At 38.6% G+C, this 22088-nt stretch overlaps 1 protein-coding gene across 2 annotated transcripts; it reads right to left on the bottom strand.

Moving 5' to 3' along the window:
• Positions 1-321: 321 nt before the first annotated feature.
• Positions 322-20644, bottom strand: LOC134754386 (solute carrier family 35 member B1 homolog). 2 transcript variants are annotated; one of them, XM_063690691.1, is made up of 8 exons: positions 20346-20644; positions 20019-20269; positions 19686-19808; positions 15349-15582; positions 11451-11512; positions 10956-11103; positions 5415-5550; positions 322-748 (listed from the first exon to the last, which is right to left on the bottom strand). In XM_063690691.1, the coding sequence occupies exons 2-8, from the start codon at positions 20208-20210 to the stop codon at positions 681-683; spliced, it is 963 nt and encodes a 320-aa protein (XP_063546761.1). In that variant the 5' UTR covers positions 20211-20269; positions 20346-20644; the 3' UTR covers positions 322-680. The 2 variants fall into 2 exon arrangements, with proteins under 2 accessions (XP_063546761.1, XP_063546759.1); XM_063690689.1 differs by having other exon boundaries at positions 20019-20644.
• Positions 20645-22088: the final 1444 nt, after the last annotated feature.

Genomic DNA, 22088 nt, shown 5'->3' with positions numbered 1-22088 from the left:
AAAAGATGCTGTCTTTTTCATTTCATTGTCTGGAGTGCACCATCAACAATAAGTAACGGCATCCCCCATTGAAGTCGGTTTTTTTTTTCTTAAAAATTATTCATATAATATAACAGTGCATTTGACTCCAGGGCTGGTATTGTTTTATATCCTACAATTTTTTTATCATAATATATTAAAATACAATACATATACCTACATATTATGCAACGAACGCGAATGCGCGAGAGAGTTATGGAAGAAAAAGACATGCTGCGCCGACCCCAAGTGGATGAGATAAGGGCAAGCGAATGATGATGAAGATGATATTAAAATACAATATCGTTTACAGCTTTGGAATAAGGTTTTTTTATTTCATATAGGTACTTAAAATAACAGTGCATTTGACCCCTGGCACTTTTTTATATACATACAGTTTATTTTTAATCATAATATAAGTATAAAAATACAATATCATTTCTCTATATGCATAATTTATCCATTGCACTAGTATCACGGTTTTCTATTACACTTCACAAACTCGTTCGAGCTATTTTGTTTTCATTGTTTTATTCTTGGTAGCTTTAAATTCAGTGATGTAAATTTATTTACTTGTTTTTCTGTGAGTTAAAACAGCCAATTTAAAATATAATGTAACTTTGATTCGTAAAAATTTATTTGTTCGAAATTAATTACATAAGTTATTTTTCTGTTACCTTTTTCGACGCCTGACCTTTTCCTTTGCTGTACAAAATGTCCAGGAACAAACCTGAAAATATTTACATCATATAAGTATATTTTTAAATTAGCGGTTATCAAACTCCTAATAGAATACGAATTTATATATCTTCATGGATATTTACCTATCATATTTTACTTGGTGTCCATAGATCAAAATCCAGTAGATATTTTAAAGATCTTATTTACTTTAGGAAGGCTTACTGAACTGAGAATAGGCAACCAGCCTTGCTAAAGGAAAAATGAAATAAACCATCGCCTCAGACGAGACTCGCACTCGCGCCAGCTAGCCGCTCTATCAACAGAGCTACAAGGCTCACCCGTCTGCAGCGAATATTTCCACTAGAACCTTGATTTTTATACACTTCGCATTTACCATAAAAGTTACGAGTTCGAGACCGAGGAGTGAATTTTGTAATAGATTACCTACGCCAAGAACACAAATATAGAAATCTAATATTTTCATATTCATTGAGTGTTTGTAATTAGCATCATGTATGATTTTTTATCATTATTTATATCGTTTGAGCACCGGAAAAAATAAAGATACTTTTATAAATCTTCACATTATATATTTAAAATGTTGGACAATTTTAAGCGGTTGAAATGCTCATCATTTTTGGCGCGAATTCGACAGAGCGTGATGACGTCACTCGTTGGACGCAACTGAAGTTTGTTACTAATGTTGTTCGTGTATTTCAGCTACTTGACACTAATTATTAGTTTTACTATTTTTAAATACCACGGATGAACCTAAAAACCATTCTATAGGCATTATCTTTTGCCAAAGTATACTAACAAATTAAATGTGCAGCTCATAATGTACTTTTCCCCTCACTAGCTCGGAAAGTTGCCGTTTATCCTTCAATACAAGCGGGGAAAAACGCGTTTTATCCACTAGTGGGGAAAGTAATTTGACCTTGGATGGAGCGTGTTTAAGTAGCTTGACAGATAACAAAACGTAAAACGCTCATGATAATGGTTCGTTCGATATTAATTATCATTAAATAAATGGTTTGAGAATCTAATAAAAAATACCAAATTTAGCTTTATTTAATGATTTTAAGTCATAAACCTTAAAATTCCATAAGGAACGTTTGTTTTTTATAATGATGTTAAATATAATTCTGAACGCACAAGTTGAGTCGATGCAATTTCAAAACGCATCGTTGACATTTCATACATCAGAAATGTCAACATTGTCAACATTTTTTTTACTTAAAACCTTTTCTCACCGACTCGCGTAAAAATACACAACTTCCAGAGTTTTCTGTTATAATATCGTAAAGAAATGAGTGATTACAGTGATGAAGATGATCTAACGCCTGTGGATGTTGCACTTTCCTCGCTATAGTGAGGTGAAAAGTTTTGTGTTACACACGGGCGCAAATGTATTTTACTTCTCGTGTGTTGAAACACTCGCTACGCTCAGGGTTCTATTTTAGAACCACTCGCTTCGCTCGTGGTTCACCTATAGAATCCTTTCGCTTGCTCGTGTTTCTATTCTACACTCGCGGGTAAAATACAACTTTGCACCCTTGTATAACAAATAACTATTTCCCCTCACTAGCTCGGAAAGCCGTCTTTTATCCATTAAAACAAACGGGGGAAAACGCATTTTATCTACTAGTGGGGAAAGTAATTTGACCTTAGAGCGTGTTTAAGTAGCTTTAGACAGATAACAAAACGTAAAACGCTTATAATAATTGTTCGTTCGATATTAATTATCATTATATAAATGGTTTGGAATTTAATAAAAAATACCAAATTTAGTTTTGTTTAATGATTTTAAGTCAAACCTTAAAATTCCATAAGAAACATTTGTTTTTTTATAATGATATTGAATATAATTCTGAACGCACAAGTTAGTCAATGCAATTTCAAAACGCATCGTCAAAAATGCCAACATTGTCAAAAAATATTGTCTTCGGTTACCGCGATAGTTACTCATGAAATAAAACTATGAAAACGGATTATATCGCATATATTGAATTTATAATACATCCCGACGTTTCGAACTCTTTACCCGTGACCCGTTGACCACGAACGCTGTAATCCGTTTTCATAGTTTTATTTCATTGTCAAAAAAATTTACCTAATGTTAACCAGATGATGATTATAATGTGTATAAATAAAGACTTTGAACCCTTGTATAACAAATAACTATTTTTCGAATAAAAATTAAATCGAAGTATACACGAGCAAACCAATCATGTTTGTAGATTTTTCTGGTAACAAATGACTTCTTACCCTTTGGACCATAAGCTTCGGAAGTACACAACACATTATGAAGCCTGTATGTCACTTATATTCATTAATTTAATGTAAAGTATGTGATTTATCTAAGTATTTACGAATTTATACGCAATATAGAACCGCATATTCTTTAGTCAAACCATAGAGTAACTTATACTAGAGCAGTACTGTCATAGTAAATTTTGTAACCCCAGTGAATTCACTGCCATCTGTCGACACACTTTAAAACTAAAAATGAAGATTTATAAAAATACGATCAAATGTATTTAAATATGGATAAATGATTTTTTTTATTTGCATTAATTATTTTAATGATTTTGACCCATGTTCTTTCACTGATATGCGTTAAATTTGTTAAATAACAAACGAAACCGTCAACGTCATCTATACGACAGTAGGCCAAAGCTAGTAGCGCCCTCTGAACGAGAATCAAATTTTCTTGATTTTCGAGGCACGTTTTTTCCTTAGACTGTATCCATCTATTACGGAGTTATATCTATCTTTGGTCAAAACTTCGTCAAACCTTTCCAAAAAAACTAAAAAAAAATTGGAGTCACTCTCATCTAGCGCCCACAAGTTCACAATTTTAATGACTAATTTTAGATTTACGATGACATTCAAGGGCTCAAATTAAAAAAAATGCCCCCAAACGCGCATACTAGGGTCGAAAATTGGCATTCTTGGGTTCCCACCTCAATTTCATCGGTCATAACCGTACAATCGAATCTAGTGGGCTCGGCGAGCCAATTTAATTTTCGCGACAACACCTGATTTGATCAGACAAATTAATCAGATTGGGCGAAAAATTGTCCCGTCTGCATCGGCCTTTATTTGTAATAAAGCATAGACGCATTCTAGAAGACCTAAATGTCGAAATCAGTATTATACTCTGGCACACCCAAAATTTAAAACGAGTTGACTTTTCATAGAAAAATTTAATTTCTCGCCTATGAAGTTGGGTGTGTTTCAATATATTTTCAATGTTTTTGTTTAAAAGCGCTGGTTCAAACCCCGGCTCGTATAAATGAGTCTTTTGGAACTTATGTACGAAATATCATTTGATATTATTTACCAGTCGCCCTTTCGGTGAAGGAAAACATCGTGAGGAAACCGGACTAATCCCAATAAGGCCTAATTTACCCTCTGGGTTGGAAGGTCAGATGGCAGTCGCTTTCGTAAAAACTAGTGCCTACGCCAATTCTTGGGATTAGTTGCCAATCGGACCCCAGGCTCCCACGAGCCTTGGGAAAATGCCGGGACAACGCGAGGAAGATGATGTTTTTATTTAAAAGATCATTAAAATGTCAATATTTTTGGCTGATTTGCTCTAAAGTTGTCTTTGCTTATTGGCAGAAATGCGAAAAAAAAGCGCAACATACAAAAATACCTTGGCGGATTCATAGTGAAACGGAGATTGAGAGGATAAGAAAATACTGGGATGTATTGTTTCAGAATTGTAATGATTAAGATAAGTGAACCGGTTTTACCGGTGATAGACATCTACAAAACAATACATGCATCTTTAAACCTACAATAATGCAAAAACATCCGTACTTTTGTGTTACTAACTGCTAACTAGTGTGTAGCTGGCGAATAAAACTTGATCGACGTGTTGTATTAAATACGTACTAATTTAAATAATAAGTGTATTTAAACTCTACCAAGTGTTAACTATCTAGAATTAGTCGACAATAACCGATGTTTGAGATATAACCATCTTGAATTACTAAATCGCGACGAAATAACATTTTTATACTAGATTTCATTCAAAATCAGTACGACGCAGAACAAAACAACAAATCTGTCGAACGAGTGACGTCACGTGACGTTTCGACCAATGGCGTTGCGTTTCGCTCATTAGCTTTTCGCGCACAATTTTTGTATTTTTTATTTATTATTTTAAGCAATTAAACGATAATTTAAGGCGGTTCCCTGAGCCAGAAGGCGAAAAATCTCCTTATATGATCATGTTTTTCTAAGAGGCGTTGATATTTGTAGACGTGGAAAAAATATATGTAGTTCTTGACTATATTATCTTTTATCGAATTATGACACTTCGCTCGATACAATTAATTCCCAAAGTAACCTCTAACTCGGACTTTTAATCCTACTTTACTCGGTTATTTATTATGTGATACTATAAACAAAAAAAGAAGAAAAAACAATCTTAACTTAAATAGTAATTTCATAGCTTTCGAATTTCGATATTGTAAGGTAGCGTTTTTAAAATAAATAAAAATCGACATTATTCGATCAAAATTGACACTTGGAGCGTATGATCTTTCCCGTTCTTTCTTGCGAAATGTGACAGTGACAGCGGCAAAGCGATGGAACGGCCTTAATAACGGAAATGCATTAGTAACTATAACGGTAAAAATCATCCGAATAAAACATACTTGGATCAAATTTAAACTTAATGCATGAGGCTAATTGAAACTTACCAGTGAATACTATAGTGGCGCCTATCCACTGCCGCCCGAGCAGCACGTTGCCGAATATGAGCACCGAAGCCAGCACTGTGAAGAACTTCCTCGTAGTGGTTACCACCGAGCACGGGAGAGGCCCAAATTCTGACACCTAGAAACATATTAACTGCTATTTAGTGATTGAACTGATTAACTCTAATCCTTTAGGGCCATTCCATCTGATTTCGACAAATGGGGTGCGCCGTGTAATTTTTAATTTGAATAAAAAAAATTGAGAGCTATCCTTGTGGTGCCAGGAAAGATAAGTCACTACCATAAAAAAATTCTGTCTTAATTTCAGAGCAGTGTCCATTCGAAGGAAAAAATCGGGTCAAATTCCTGCTTATACATAATGTGCTCTAACTTTTGATTTAGAACAGGTAACCAAATAAATCTTTCTTTACTTGATTAGGTGTGAAATGAGTATTTTACATTGTAAGACAAAAGTTAGCTAAAGCAACTAAAACAAAATGGTGGCCATCTTAAATGTTCATGCTAACGGTCCGTTTTTACGATTTTCAAACATTTTCCGTGGCAACCCTATTGCACATCAAGAGCTACTTTTTTCTAAAATATAATGTCTTTGCCCTTCTTATACTGGTAAATTTTCATCATCGTAGAATAATATCTTCAATTAGAAAAGTAGTTGTGAAAACTGAGAATTTTGAAAAATGGTCAAATTTGTCCCCTAAAAAACCCATGTGAAGGAAAAACTAAAAATCTGAAATTTTCTAATATACCTATAGTTTATGTCTTCGTTTTGTAATTAACGAAGACATAAACTACTAAGTACTATTCTGTTATTTTCACTTATTTGGGAAATATAATCGTATTTATATTTGGACAAATTATACTTTAGAAACTATTCTATTTATGGCAAGTGTTTTCCCGGCCTAGCGCCAGGGTCCGCTTTCCTACTTAATCTTCTCCACTTTGCCCGGTTTTCGGCATCCTCAAGTGTGAGATTGTTCTCTTGCATGTTGCAAGAGAATGCATGTCCGCTATCACGACGTCTAGCCAGCGCTTCTTAGGCCTACCGCGGCCGCGTGATCTAGGGCCTTGGATAGTGAGGTTGAGGCATCTGTTTCCGACGTAGTCCACCGGTCTGCGGCTTATATGGCCATACCACCGGAGACGACTTTCCTGCAGCTTATCCGCTACGTCACGGATTCCGAGGCTGCCACGGATGTCTTCGTTACGTATGCGATCTGGTCGCGTAACGCCACACATCCATCGCAACATCTTCATCTCCGTGACGTGAAGCTGGACATGTCTTCCGAGGGCAGGCCAGGTCTCGCTACCATATAGTAGAACTGGGCGGATGATGCTCTTGTACACAAGGCCCTTTAGCTTCACCGGTATCCTGGGGTCGCAGTAGACACCGGTTACTTCTCGCCATTTTGCCCAAGCAGCGCTTATACGGGCTTGGACGTCGTGATCGATTTCACCAGAATCGTGCAGCACGAACCCAAGGTATTTCACGACAAATTCGTCTCCTACCTTTATGGGGTCGGGGTCCGTGCCGCCACATGCCATGTACTCGGTCTTCGCAACATTTAGTTTCAGACCGCCGTCCTCTAACGCACCCTTCCATTGGTTCACTTTATGCTCCAGTTTCTGTTTGTCTTCATATGTCAGTGCAATGTCGTCAGCGTACATCATAAGCCACGGAGATGGTTCGTGGATTTTCGCCGAAACAACGTCTAGCTGTTGACGGCCAAACAGCTAATTGCCTGGACCTTCTGCTGACTACCGACCCGGATCACTACGCAGTGTCAGTGTCGTCCCCTTTAGGTAGCTCTGACCACTGTCTAGTGAAATCTGTGTCGGTATATTCCCCACCCGACCTTAGCCCCACAGGCACTAGGCGGATATGGCGATATAAGTCGGCAGACTGGGATGGGATGCGCTCGTTTTTGCATCCTATCCTTGGCGGCCCTTGTGCTTCTCTTCGGGTGACCCCTCAGTTTGTGCGGATGCTATAACAGATGTGCTGCGCCAGGGTATGGAAAACTTTATTCCTTTTTCCGATGCGAGCACATCTAGCAAAGCACAGCCCTGGTTTGGAGCTGAGTGTCGACGTGCTGAAGCACTGAAACACGAGGCCTTCCTTGCCTGGGCTGATGCTCGAAACCGCAAAGCTAGTGACATACCAGATAAGAAGAGAGCCTACAATAGGGCAACCAAGTCCAGTAAAAAGGCTCTACGGAAAGCTCGATTTGACCACATACGACTGGGAAAAAACTCGCCGCGCACCCTACAGGTAGTAAAGCGTTTTGGACCCTTGCGAAAGCAGTCGAATCGAACTTCTGCCGCCCCTCACTACCCCCACTGCTGACACCGGATGGGTCACTTGCCCACACTGCTGAAGAGAAAGCGAATTTATTTGCTTCTATCTTCGCTGAATCTTCACGTCTAGATGTAACTGGCACAAAACCTCTTAGTCCACTAGTTTGCGAGACTTCTATGTCAGACATACGCATACGTCAGACGGAGGTTCGCAAAGTGCTGCAAAACCTGGACGTGAATAAAGCAAGTGGTCCTGACGGAATTTCAGCCATAGTTCTTAAAACCTGTGCACCTGAGCTATGTCCCATATTGACGCGCCTCTTCCGCCTCTCTATGGCTACCGGCCAGGTTCCGAAGTCTTGGAAGCTTGCTAATGTTCAACCAGTGCCGAAAAAAGGTAGCCGAGCTGACCCTACCAACTATAGACCGATTTCGGTCACGTCGAACGTGTACTGAACAACCGATTCCTGGCATACCTAGAAGCGAATGACCTGCTCAGTGACCGGCAATATGGGTTCCGCCGAGGCCGGTCTACTGGAGATCTTTTAGCGTATGCCACGCACATTTGGAGTGAGGCCATCGAGAAGAATGGAGAGGCTTTAGCTGTCTCTCTAGATGTATCGAAGGCCTTCGACAGGGTTTGGCACGAGGGCCTTATTAGCAAGCTACCGTCCTTCGGTCTACCCACTAGTCTCTGTGACTGGGTATCAGACTTTTTGAGGGATCAATCGATTCGGGTTGTCATTAATGGCTGCTCGTCAGATCAGATGGCAATCAATTGCCGGAGTCCCTCAAGGGTCCGTGCTTTCAGCGACCCTTTTCCGGCTCCACATAAACGACCTGCTGCAGCCAGGTACGTTCGGATACGCAGATAACACTACGGTTGTTGAAAGCTACATACCCAATTCACGAGCTAGTGGAGCCCAAATTCAGGCGCTCAGGGAGGCAATGTGTCACTGAAGGCAGTCTCCGATTGGCGTGAAGCCAATCTGGTTGCGTTCAATGCTAGTAAGACTTAGGCGTGTCTTATCTCCGCTAAACGGAGTCCATTCCATCTCACTCCTACTTTCCGAGATGTATCCCTTCCGTTAACCGACTATCTTGAGCTGCTCGGAATCTCGCTGACCTCGAAGCTCAACTTCGGCCCGCATATCGAGTCGAAAGCACAGTTAGCGGCAAAAAAGCTAGGCATCCTCAACAAGGTGAGGCAGTATTTTACACCTAGGCAGCTGCTCGACCTTTACCAAGCACAAGTCCGATCGTGTGTAGAATACTGTTCTCATCTGTGGGATGGCTCTGCAAAGTACCAGCTTGAGGCGCTCGAGTCAGTTGAGAGGAGAGGAGGGCCAAGAGAATCATCATCATCAATGACAGCAATCTGACGAATGCTCGACTCCAAAGTCTGGAGCATCGTCGCATGGTTGCCAGCCTGTCGATCTTTTATAGGATACATTTCGGAGTGTGCCGAGGAACTGCACAACCTTATTCCTCCGTCCCATTTTTACCATCGGACCACAAGAAAAACGGCACTCCGGCATCGCTTCATAGTAGGAACTCCAAAAATACGCACGAAGCGTTTTGCTTCCACATTTCTTATGCGAACTGCCAAGGAGTGGAACGCCCTGCCCGAGTCTGAGTTTCCGCATGAGTACAATGTGGGGCTCTTCAAGGCAAGAGTTAATAGGTATCTCATAGGTAAGCGTGCTCCACCGTAGACCACATCATCACTTACCATCAGCTGGGATCGTGGTCAAACGCCTGCCTATTCATCATAAAAAAAAATTGCACTACGCTGAACAGAAAAGGACTCAGGGCTGACAATATCAAGAATTATTGCTTAGGTATATTCACAAAGCTAAACGTAACGACAAAAGACCTATAGTGTGGACACAGGAAGCTGACGAAGCGTTCCGACAATGTAAGCTTAGCTTAGAAAATGCTGCTACATTAGCATATCCACTTCCCACAGAACCGATTGCTTTATTTGCAGATGCTAGCAACACGTGTGTTGAATCAGTTATACAACAATATGTTGCTGCCGTTGCTGGTTATTAGAAACCTTTAGCTTACTTTTCTAAGAAGCTAACGTCTGCACAAATGAAATACAGTACTTACGATAAAGAATTATTAGCTATTTATTAGTCTGTACAACATTTTAGGTATCTGCATGAAGGCAGAGAACTAATTATTTATACAGATCATAAACCTATGACATGCTTTTGGAAAGTTGAATGGTGAATTGGTGAGATAGTTACTTTTTATAAGTGAGTTTACTACTGTACTTACACTGTTTACTGTGAATTAACTACAGGTAATGCGAGACCGTACATTCCTGAGAAATTTCGTCACGATGTTTTTAAGTGTTCGTAATGTAAGTCATCCAGGTGTACGTACGTCACGTAAAATGATTTCGAAAAGATTTTTCTGGACGAACATGAACAAAGATGTAGGTCTTTGCGCCAAAACCTGCGTTCAATGCCAGAAAGCCAAGGTTAGGCGACACACCAAATCGATTCCAGATAAGTTTCCAGAAGTAGACAGATACATGTAGATTGAAGTGCGAATCGGACTCGCGCACGAAGGGTTCCGTATCATTACGGAAAAAAACAGCAAAAAAATCACGTTTGTTGTATGGGAGCCCCATTTAAATATTTATATTATTCTGTTTTTAGTATTTGTTGTTATAGCGGCAACAGAAATACATCATCTGTGGAAATTTCTACTGTCTAGCTATCACGGTTCATGAGATACAGCCTAGTGACAGACAGACAGACAGACAGACGGACGGACAGACGGACAGCGGAGTCTTAGTAATAGGGTCCCGTTTTTACCCTTTGGGTACGGAACCCTAAAAAAGAAAATTTATTTAGTGTTTTAAGTTTATTTTTGATTTTTTGGGAAGGACGACTATAGGGACAACTTAAGCGTTGTCAGCATTCCACGTGCCTACTTCCGTAGGCTAACGCATAGCCTGTGCCTCGGTCGTCTCCTTGTCGTGTTTGTTTGTACTTCATATTCACTCTTCACTTTTGCATTTCATATTTATACTCCCAGACACCCCTAAAAGAGGGGGTGGAAGTTCGTATGGGGAACCGATAAAAAGCAGATTGGATAAAAAATAAGATACCCAAATTAACACCACGCAGACGAAGTCGCGGGCAAAAGCTAGTTTACGATAACGGTACATTTTTGAAAGAGGCCTGTTAGAACAAGCTGAGTGGCCCTTACCATGAAAAATATGAACAGTTGCCCTAAGGCTCCCATGAATGCCAGGCCCGCAAGGTGCACCAGTACTTCAGGATACTTGGACACAAAAGCGATGAACCGGAAGATCTCACCAGTCAATAAGACGCCAATTGATAAGATTATTGATGACCTGGAAGCATATGAAGGAAAAAAACATTTATAACTTCTGCCAACCCTTCCATTTTGTACAGTAGGTCACATACAGGACACATACAAGTCGTACTAATATTAAAAGCATAACCTTCGCACGAGATTCGGAGAATAAGTGATAGCTCTGCTTCAACATCAATAAAAACTGTACGTACTTATAAATGGCTCGCCTTGAACTGTGAACTCGCGATTTGCTAAAACTCGCGTATTATGAGTAGTAAAATGTAAAAACTTCGAAATGCCGGGATGTGCCCCTAGCCAGATGTGCTACCTGTATAATGTGAGAACTTCGCTTTGCCCGCTCGTGAAGTAAAGAAAATCAATTACCATCCATTTGTATTGACCATCATTGAATAGGCAGATGGCGAGGACTCACTTTTAATCCGTTCCTGAAATATACATATATTCAATTAAATAGATCACTATACTCTGTTTACACAATTACCCTACAATGCATTAAATAATTAGATTAAGTATTTATTATAAGAAAAAAAAAAACATTTAAAAAAATGTACCTACAGTAAGATATTGCATGGCGGGCATCATCGTCAGTTGCATATACAAGAAAATAGCACAAAGTAAAAATTACTCATCCTCGACTCAACTCACTGATAAATAAATAAAAATCTTAGAAAATGGGATAAAATAAAATGTCATTCAATTTTATCCCAGGAATTGGCTTGGGCACTAGATTTTACGAAAGCGACTGGCGTGATCCTATTGCGCTCAGTTTACAATGGTGAAATGTACCTTTAATGTCCCTTACATTCCACGTTGGAAATCAAACGTACCTCCGTAGTTTGGCAGATATATGTGTTTAAAAGGGGTCCGGCTGGAGAGTAAAGTCGCCTAGACCCAGTGATATTCGCAACTTCAAGATATAATTTAAAAAAGCGCTGGTGGCCTAGCGGTAAGAGCGTGCGACTTGCAATCCGAAGGTCGCAGGTTCAAACCCTGGCTCGTAGCATTGAGTTTTTCAGAACTTATGTACGAAATATCATTTGATATTTTACCAGTCGCTTTTCGGTGAAGGAAAACATCGTGAGGAAACCGGACTAATCCCAACAAGGCCTAGTTTCCCCTCTGGGTTTGGAAGGTCAGATGGCAGTCGCTTTCGTAAAAACTAGTGCCTACGCCAATTCTTGGGATTAGTTGCCAAGCGCGGACCCCAGGCTCCCATGAGCCGTGGCAAAATGCCGGGACCACGCGAGGAAGATGATGAAGATATAATTTAAGGTGGTTCGACTAGGTTACCCAAAGCTTAAACCCCGCTAGATGGCGTTACTTTCGCAAATTTTCAGGTTTTATTTTTTTGTGGAATAGTGTTGGTATCTGTATACTTAAAAGTATGTTTAGCGCACTCTTTACATAAATATTGAACTATTATAATAAACATTGAATACTTCATTAGTGTAAAAAACACTTTTAAAGTCGACAGAGTGTTTCTGTCATGCTATTTCCTACTATTACTCACACATGCAAACAGTGTTTCCGTGATTGCTTGTAGTAGACAATTTCATGCAGTGTAAGTATGCTGCAATGGCGTTGCGGTATGTTCGTGGAAATACGTGCAAGAGGATTCTGGTTCGAGACTGGTACGTCAGGAGTACTTTTTTTTGTCCTTTTTGTGTTATCTTATGTTTCTTATACCTTTTATTCTTCGAATTCTTGTCCGATTCCGATATAACCGAAAGTGATATCGGAAACGGCTCTAACGATTTCGATGAAATTTGATGTAAGGGGTTCGATCTAGCTAGGTCTTATCTCTGGGAAAACGAGCATTTTTGAGTTTTTACTTATGTTTTCTTTTTCTCCCAGATATTCAGTATTATTAATAAATTCGTTTATAACGTTTTATAAAAATATGTGACGTTTTGAACTAAAAGGTACCACATTGTCGGTTGTCGATTAGGTTGATTTCATTTTGAAGCTTTATGGAAATATGACAACAATAAGTAGGTACCCGTTTGGTTGAAAACGCCACATATATTGAAAACCTGACTTTCACAAATCTCACCTTTTGGGTTCTTCCAACTCAGAAAGGATGGAGAATACTGACGATTCTTAGTAGCACTAGCCCAAGGAAGTCCAGGTTTGTAAGTGTCAGGTATCAGTTTTTTTTTAAAGCGCTAAATATAGTTCTACAAGTAAAGCAATCCCTTACTGCCCAGCCTCTATAGTATTTTTCAAACTGGAAGGGTACGATGATAGATTTCATCTCCATACAATTTATAACCTAATAATGCCAAATGTTGCAAAATTATATTGAATTGAGATCTATCATCGTACCCTTGCAGTTTGAAATAGTTATTTACGATACAAGTGCGGAAAAGAGAAAATTCGAAACGAGTGGCGACAGATTAAAACACGACCGCAGAGAGTGTTTTAAATCGACACGAGTTGCTAATTACCTATTCGCACGTGTATACGTGTATACATATGGCCCTTTAAACTTTCGACATATGCATGAAAAGTGCTCTTTACGCACTAGGGCGAGAAAGTTGCACCATATGTACTGTAAAATACTTTTTAGTACATATGGTGCTACATATACGTTACCGCCCTAGTGCGGTAATTAGTACAATACGTGCATATGTCGAAAATGTAAAGGGCCATAATTATGTACTGTAAAACGTTGTACAATACACGTGCGAAAAGGTAATTCGCAACTCGTGTCGATTAAAACACTTCCTTCGGTCGTGTTTCAATTTATCGCCACTCGTTGCCAATTTCCTACTTTTCGCACTTGTATCGTAATGTACTAATAATAAAGTAGTAATTGTAAAATAAAATTAAAACTTTTTTTATATATTTTTTTTTGGATTCAAGTAGGTACAGTGAGTAACAACATTGCATGGCCTTCTAATTATAACTATTATAGAAAACGGGATATTTATCATGTTTATTTATATTATTTATTTCTCGATATTTTGGCCGGTCTTGCAAGACCAGTCGTTGTGGAGATCCCTGGGGAGGCCTATGTCCAGCAGTGGATGTCTTGTTGGTGTAGATGGATTCACACAACAAATGAAATATCATTTTTTCATATTTGTTATCCGTAGTTGTCCCTGTACCTGAAAGAAAAATAATATCATGATAGCACAAAATCTCTAATGTTATAGGAAGAAAGATGAAGCAACAATATGGATTCTAATAAAGTTATCATTTACTTACCTAGTAATAATTGTGTTTTTTATTCATAGACAAAATTCCATAATTTTCATCCCCAGGAAATGTTTTATTTTACTTTATTGCAGTGAGGATGTCCTGATTTTTTCTGGCTAATGAAGGAAAACATTTTATTTCCAAGAATGCCTCTTCATTTTGCACAATACCTAAAAAAAAACCTAGAGTTAGTGACACATTGACTATTCGGCAACCAAAACAGTAATAATTACATTATATAGGTATTGTTCACTGATTATATCTACCATTACGGAAGAAGTGAGAATTATTTTCTAAAAAGATCGGCACGAGAAAATTACAATGTACAATGAAGGAATGAAACTGTACCTACCTTACGAAACTTCACCATCATGAATTCCGCTTCAATTGAGTCTGAATTTTTCTGGATTTTCGCGGACCAGAACACCGATGATTTTTGTAACTTGATTTAGACGTTGCTACATATATTATTATACTCTTTGCGTTGATATCATTTTCAATTTATACAAACAAATTGATGTCACAATAAACATGACCCTATGTGTCAGTGTCAACACTGTCAAATAAAAATGCACTAAACATGACGACACTGCAAATCCTGCCAGGTCGGCCAGGCAACGTCGCCAACGTCATAGAGTGGCAACGCCGCACGCAACGTATTTGTACACGACATTTGTGACACACACACACACACATACGTAAAATTGATGAAAAAATTTGGTTGATTTATGTATGATTTCTGTATTAAACAAAGTTTTTCTATTAATTTAGCGCAAACGAATATTCTAAAGTAGATAAATGAGCAAATATTTGTGTAGTAATAGTGTGTAGTGCCTTAATTAAAGCAGATTGAATTTTGTATGAAAATCGAACCACCTTAAAAACATTTCTTTCTGTTGCATTTTTATATGTAGGTAGGTGTAGGTATTTGCTGGTAAGAAATTGTTTTAAATTGGAGGTATGATCAGTTTTTCATGTAGATCACAGATTTAATAACATGGAATGAATTTTGAGATAATGTGTATGATTATTGACTTCATGGGAGCTCAAACAATCTTACCTGCACAGCTCCAGTGAGACCATCCATGGTCAATGAAAGGAACAGCATCAGCTCACCAATGCCGAAGCCCTGGCTCTCATGAGCTACCTTTTTACTCTGATCCTTGAACATGAAGAGAACTACACCCAAAACTATGAGAAATACAAAAAGGTACTTTTTAAGAGGGTACACTTTGCGACCAATTAGTACCCCTAGGATCATTACAGGTATGGGCTTGGCTGCTTTCCCGACAACCTGTAAATATAAAAAAGTTGATACAAAAAAACTTGTGCCAGTTTTTAACTGTGAGCTAAGGACTCCTGGTACTGGTTCTCTATCCAGAACCACAATGAATGAACCAACAAACAGAATACAAAATCAGTACCAAGTACATATGTGGTATTTTCTATAAAAATGGACCTTATTGTCGATGGCGCTTACGCCATTATAAACGATGCTCCGATATTAAATACAATGCCGTGCGACGCTGTGCGGCGTAAGCGCCATCGACAATAAGGTCCCTTTTCATAAAAAATGCTCCATATTTCAGCCCTTGTGGCTTCCAGTTCAGCTACCAAAGTAAATTGCCACATTCCTACTTTAATCCCCACAAATATATATAGGCCAATCAGATTAGGTTTTTTCGAAGAATTAATACCCAGCAAGCTGGAAATTGTTTTAATACCTTTATTTATTGGTCCTAAAGCTCTGGGTTCCTAATACAGCGGTGAACGACGTCACTAGACCGTTGTCTATGTAAACAACATGGCGCGGTTTCCTAGAGGGCGGTGATTGACACTGTAAATAAATAAAAAATAAAAAAAAATATTGGTGGCCGACGGTGTGTTATACGGCCGTGGAACTTTCCACATGTCGTCACCGTAAAGACGGCCGCTATATGACGGCACCGCTTTCCTAGGTTTTTTTTTTTTTTTACAGTCCTTTGTTCTGAACATGTTTGTTTTGTGGTTGTAGTTTTGAGTGTCTATATGAAGTCTCTTAGTTCAGTGTGCCTGTCGGCAAAGGCCTCCTCCAACTCCTTCCAGTATTTCCTCTCTCTTGCCACCCTTGTCCAGAGTGGTCCCACTGTTCGTATAATTTCGTCTTCCCATCGTGTTAATTGAGGGCCTTGCGCTCTTGACGCATCGGTAGGGTGCCACATTAGAACTCTTTGGCTCCACTTCTCTGTCTTGCATCTTAAAGTGTGACCTGCCCACTTCCATTTTTGAATGTCTATGTGGGTGAGGATATCTGCTACTTTTTTTCTGGTTCTTATGTCAGCGCTGCGGTTTCTATCCTGTAATTTTACACCGAGCATGCTCCTCTCCATAGCTCTCTGGCACTTCGCAAGTTTATCCCATTGTTTTTTAGTAAGAGACCAGGTTTCGCAGCCATAAGTCAGACACGGAAGGATACATGAGTTGAAAGTTTTGCTCTTGATCTTTATACCTAGGTTGCTTTTCCTAGGATGATGATGATGATGATGTATTCCTGTTATCCCTCATTAGGGACATAGGGCTCGCAGAATAATCCTCCATTTGTCACGATCTTGCGCGGCTACTTCCAGCTCTTTCCTGTTGAGTCCAGTTGAGCCAGCCTCTTTCTCAACTGATCGCCTCCATGTAGTACACGGCCTCCCCGACCGTCTACTGCCAGCCGAATTCCAGCGGAGATCCTGCTTGGCCAGATGGCTGTCCGGCCTACGGAGTACGTGTCCGATCCAACGCCACTGCCATAGTCTGACATTTGAGATGGTGGTTTGGGATGTTTTCCTAGGATACCAGAGCTTTAATTCGTTATATCCGAGTTTGCGCAATCCCAGGAGGTGAGCATCTAGGATCAAATGAAGGTATTAAAATGATTTCCAGCTTGCTGGGTATTAATTCCTCAAAACGGTTTTTTGGATCTAATTTGATTGGCCTAATATCCACACTTAATACATATTATAAAATGCAAAAGTGTGTCTGTCTGTCTGTTACCTCTTCATGTTTAAACCGCTGAACCGATTTAGTTGCAATTTTCTATATAGATAGTTTGAGTCCCTGGGTTAGTTTTTATACCCGAAATCATCCCTTAAGGGGTTGAAAAGGGGGAGGAAATTTGTATGGGGAATCAATAAAAAGCAGATTGGATAAAAAATAAGCTACCCAAGTTACTAATTATGAAGTTGCAATCAAAAGCTAGTAATACAGTATAAACTCCATATAACGTCACTCTATATAACGATTTACTCCACTCCCTATAACATCAACATGTGTTGCTTATAGCTGCTTTACTTTAATATTAATTTCTCTCTATATAACGAAAACTCTCTATAGTGTAAAAAATGTCAGGTCCCTTGAGTATCGCTATATAGAGTTTACACTGTATTATAAATCCAAAGGTACCTCTGTCCATTTAAATGTCTTCATAAGCACCAAAGATAGATATAACTCCGTAATAGATGGATACAGTCTAAGGAAAAAACGTGCCTTGAAAATAACGAAAATTTGATTCTCGATCAGATGGCGCCACTAGTTTTGGCCTACTCTCGTATAGAGGGCGTTGACGGTTTCGTTTGTTATTTATAATTTTAACGCATATCAGTGAAAGGGATGGCCTCTGAACTAGCTCCCGTACTCACAAAACTATTCAATAGAATATTAACTAGCCAATGGATACCCAAACAATGGGAAACATCACACATCATCCTATTGCATAAGAAAGGCTCAAAGGAAGACATAGGTAACTACAGGCCTATAAGTCTGATGTCCAACTTGTATAAAATCTTCTCGAAGGTCATACTGGATCGAATAACTAAAAGACTTGATGAAAACCAACCAATCGAACAAGCTGGGTTCAGGAAACATTTTTCAACATTAGACCACATCCACACAGTGAAACAGGTAGTGGAGAAATATAATGAATACAACAAAATTCTATACATGGCATTCATAGACTACAATAAGGCATTCAATAGCATAAGCCACAAAGCCATGGAGGAAAGTTTGTCAAGTCAAGGTATTCTGGAGATATATACTAACATCATCAAAACCATATATAAAAACAGCAAAGCAAGAGTTCAATTGGAAAAAATTGGCCCAGAGTTTAGAGTGAAAAGAGGCGTGAGACAAGGAGACCCAATGTCCCCCAAGATATTTTCTGCAGTCCTTGAAAACATTTTCCGCAAACTAGATTGGAGTCACATGGGTCTGAACATAGATGGCAAGAAACTAAACCACCTTAGATTTGCAGATGATATAGTATTATTTGAAGAAGATCCAAAGAAGCTGCAAGATATGATCGAGTCACTATGCAAGGAAAGCAAAAAAGTTGGCTTAACAATGAACACCACAAAAACAAAATTAATGACCAATTCAATAAAAACAGAAATAAAAATAAATACGACCTTACTAGATTATGTAGAAGAGTACACATACCTTGGCCAACTGATATCTCCGGTAGACCTCACTAGCAAAGAAATAAATACAAGAATTACCAATGGATGGAAAAAATATTGGTCTATGAAGGAAGTCATGAAGTCCACTAATCTCAGCATTACCATAAAAAGAAAAGTATTTAACACATGTATCTTACCCTGCATTACATACGGATGTGAGACATGGGCACTCAACAAAGAGCACCGAGACAGGCTTAAGTACTGCCAGAGATCAATGGAAAGAAGTATGACGGGAACACGCAGACTAGACACAGTGAGAAATGAAGACCTGAGACAAAAAACAAAAGTGACCGACATACTCACTAAAATAGATCAGCAGAAGTGGAGATGGACTGGCCACATGTTGAGAGACAGGCGGGAAAAATGGAGCAAAATGGTAACAGATTGGTATCCAAGAGGTTGTACACGGGGCCAGAGGAGACCCCGAACAAGATGGGAGGATGAACTCAAACTCACAGCGGGCCCGAACTGGAGAAGAGTGGCCCACGACAGACCTCAATGGAAAGAGCTAGAGGAGGCCTTTGCCAAGCGGCACACTGAGCTACGGGACATACTCTAGCTCAGAATAAAAGGGCTAGATAGATAGATAGATAGATCAGTGAAAGAACATGGGTCAAAATCATAAAAAAATAAAAAATGCAAATAATAAAATCATTTATCCATATTTAAATATATTTTAACGTATTTTTAAAAATCTTTATTTTTAGTTTTAACGTATGTCGATCAATGGCAGTGAATTTACAGTGGTTACAAAATTTACCATGACAGTACCGCTCTATCTTATTATATCCTTTTTGTAAGCACTGAACCCGTTTAGAAGAAATTTAGTATGGAGACAGTTTGAGGCTCGAGGAAGGACATAGGATAATTTTTATCAATAATCAATAATAAATGTTACAATCCTTGCAAAATCACTCACCTGCGTTGGATAGTTGATCCATTGTAAGGCGATGTTAGAGCTCACCATACCCAGCAGATAAGTTAATGCAGACGAAAAATAGTAAATCTTTCTAGTTGTGTCCTTCTCGTGTTTCCAAGAAAGCTAGAAATTAATGCCATTGATTATTTTATTAATAATTAAATAAACAACAAATAAATATATTGCTGACAAAAACCCTGCAAAACTGTTTGATTTGAACAGTTTGTCTGCAGGAATCATTAGAACTACTTGTATAATAAGGATATGGATAATAAGGTTAAGTAGTACATTGCAATCTATTAACATTTGTTGCGAATTCAAGGAGTCACTTACCATCAAAATCTGGGCAAAAGTATAGTTCACCACGCACTGAACCAAAACCAGTGACAATGTGCAAGTGAACTGTTCATTGTCTCCGTATAGCCCACGTGTTATTTTCTCTTGAAGCATTCCAAATATGAAATAGCAAATAAATATACCACCAGCGAAGAAAAAGAACCTAAATTCGCTTCTGGGTTTGGCCATTATTGTTTACGTTGACACTGGTATTGATCAACGTCCAACAACGTGGTTTGCTCCTTATTCTACAATAATAAGGTGTTCAAATGAGTCGGCTTTGTCGTTGACTTTGCTTTTAAATTATTCGCATGTGGTGTTTACCAGTAATTAGTTATACATTTAGCATGTAATTAATGTTTGAATAGATGTAAGCCTCAATGTAATAACTGTCGGTGAACCTTAAAATAAAATAAAATAAAATAAACGCTAAAACTAAACTATTTCTGTCAGGAGGGCAAGTAAAAACAATCTTGCTAGATATTCTTGACTAGTGTACTTGAAAAGAAACTTCTGAATGAGCCACGTTATGTCAAATTTAAGTTAGTTATCAAGTAAAAGTTTTGAAATGCGGCACCAAATACGAAAACTACACGTACTAATAACAACACTGCTGTGATGCTGTCACTGTTCTGTATGACGCTAGTACATGACGTCTTAACAAAATGTCATTGTCACAACTGACTTATGAAATTTAATCTTACCGAAGATGCAGTATGGCCTATGGTCTTAGCCTGTCCAGAAGGCGAATAAAAAAAATCACATTGGATCATAATTATATCATAATGGAACGAGCTGTCACTATTTTTGCCATACTAAATTGAACCTTATCACCGACCCAGAAAGGTGTTCGTATTCGTACCAGACTAGAGAAAACGGTCCACTTGAGATAGCAAAAGCGCGGTGATGGCGGTGTCTTACTCGCACATGTTGCTATGTTAAAAATATACCATTGTGGTAGTACTTATATCAATATACTACTGAAATTAAGTGCTATATTCAGAGTACGGTTCTTATATCATTTACGTAATTTGTAAATAATTATGATGTCAATATTATTAACTGATTTAACCAAGCATGTGCACAACAACAAATACATTAATTGTAATATGGTAGATGTTGTAGTAACTTTGAATATTTATTGGTATCCCCAACTTGATAACATATTTTGGAGAAATTTTCAAAATACGTGAATGGCGGCGCTCAGGTTTTATTTGCGGAATATAAAATAAAATGGGTTATAGTTATTTGTGCAACAAGAGAGGAAAGTTAGTTTTTCTTGCGATTGTTTATTTTGAGTCCCGAGAAAGCGAAAGATTCTAAAGTAGAATCTTGAGCGTAGCGAGTGATTCTAAAGTAGAATCTTGAGCGTAGCGAGGGACTCAAAAACCCGAGATGTAAAATAACTTTGCTCTCGTGTTGCACACATAATTTTTCACCTCAGTAGTGAGAATGAGAACATATTAAAGGTTAAAATGTATTTCGAATTACACAGAATAAACAGGTTTTTTTTAAAATTTAATATGTAATATAATACCATACCATACGATACGATACAATACGATACGATACGATAAGACACGACACGACACGACACGACACGACACGACACGACACGACACGACACGACACGACACGACACGACACGACACGACACGACACGACACGACACGACACCACATGACACGACACGACACGATACCATACGATACCATAATAAAAGTATGAAGTGGCAGTTCATGACCTTCACTAAATTAAAAAGCTACATTGTTTCACTCCCTGGAGTGAGGAAAGTAGGCTTGTTCGAGCTGCTGAGGTGAAAAAGATGTTCTGTGAAAGGTTGCAGAAGTGAAAGTTTTGCTGATTGTGGTATATCTTTTCACAGGTAAGCACAACTTAATTTTACGATAAAAATACAAGACAACATTGTCAAACTCATTAGGGTGACTATGATGTCGACACGACGTGAATCATTCTTACAGAATTCTTATTTCGTACTCAATGTAAATAGTACACTTCGATGCTAGTGCGGAAAGTATGTCATTAGTCCACGAGCACCGAGATATC

The sequence above is a fragment of the Cydia strobilella genome, chromosome Z (genome assembly GCF_947568885.1).
Source record: "Cydia strobilella chromosome Z, ilCydStro3.1, whole genome shotgun sequence".
In the NCBI taxonomy this organism is placed as follows: Eukaryota; Metazoa; Arthropoda; class Insecta; order Lepidoptera; family Tortricidae; genus Cydia; species Cydia strobilella.
Note: the sequence above shows the minus strand (reverse complement) of the source record. Positions and strands in the feature narration are given on the sequence as shown.

Excerpts from the sequence above, each read along its gene's own strand:
- LOC134754386 (XM_063690689.1), bottom strand. The coding sequence starts at position 20,210 with ATGGCCAAACCCAGAAGCGAATTTAGGTTCTTTTTCTTCGCTGGTGGT. Across the intron at positions 11,513-15,348 it reads GTCTCACTGGAGCTGTGCAG|GAACGGATTAAAAGTGAGTC; the intron begins GTAAGATTGTTT and ends TGTATATTTCAG. Across the intron at positions 5,551-10,955 it reads AACTGTTCATATTTTTCATG|GTGTCAGAATTTGGGCCTCT; the intron begins GTAAGGGCCACT and ends ATATGTTTCTAG.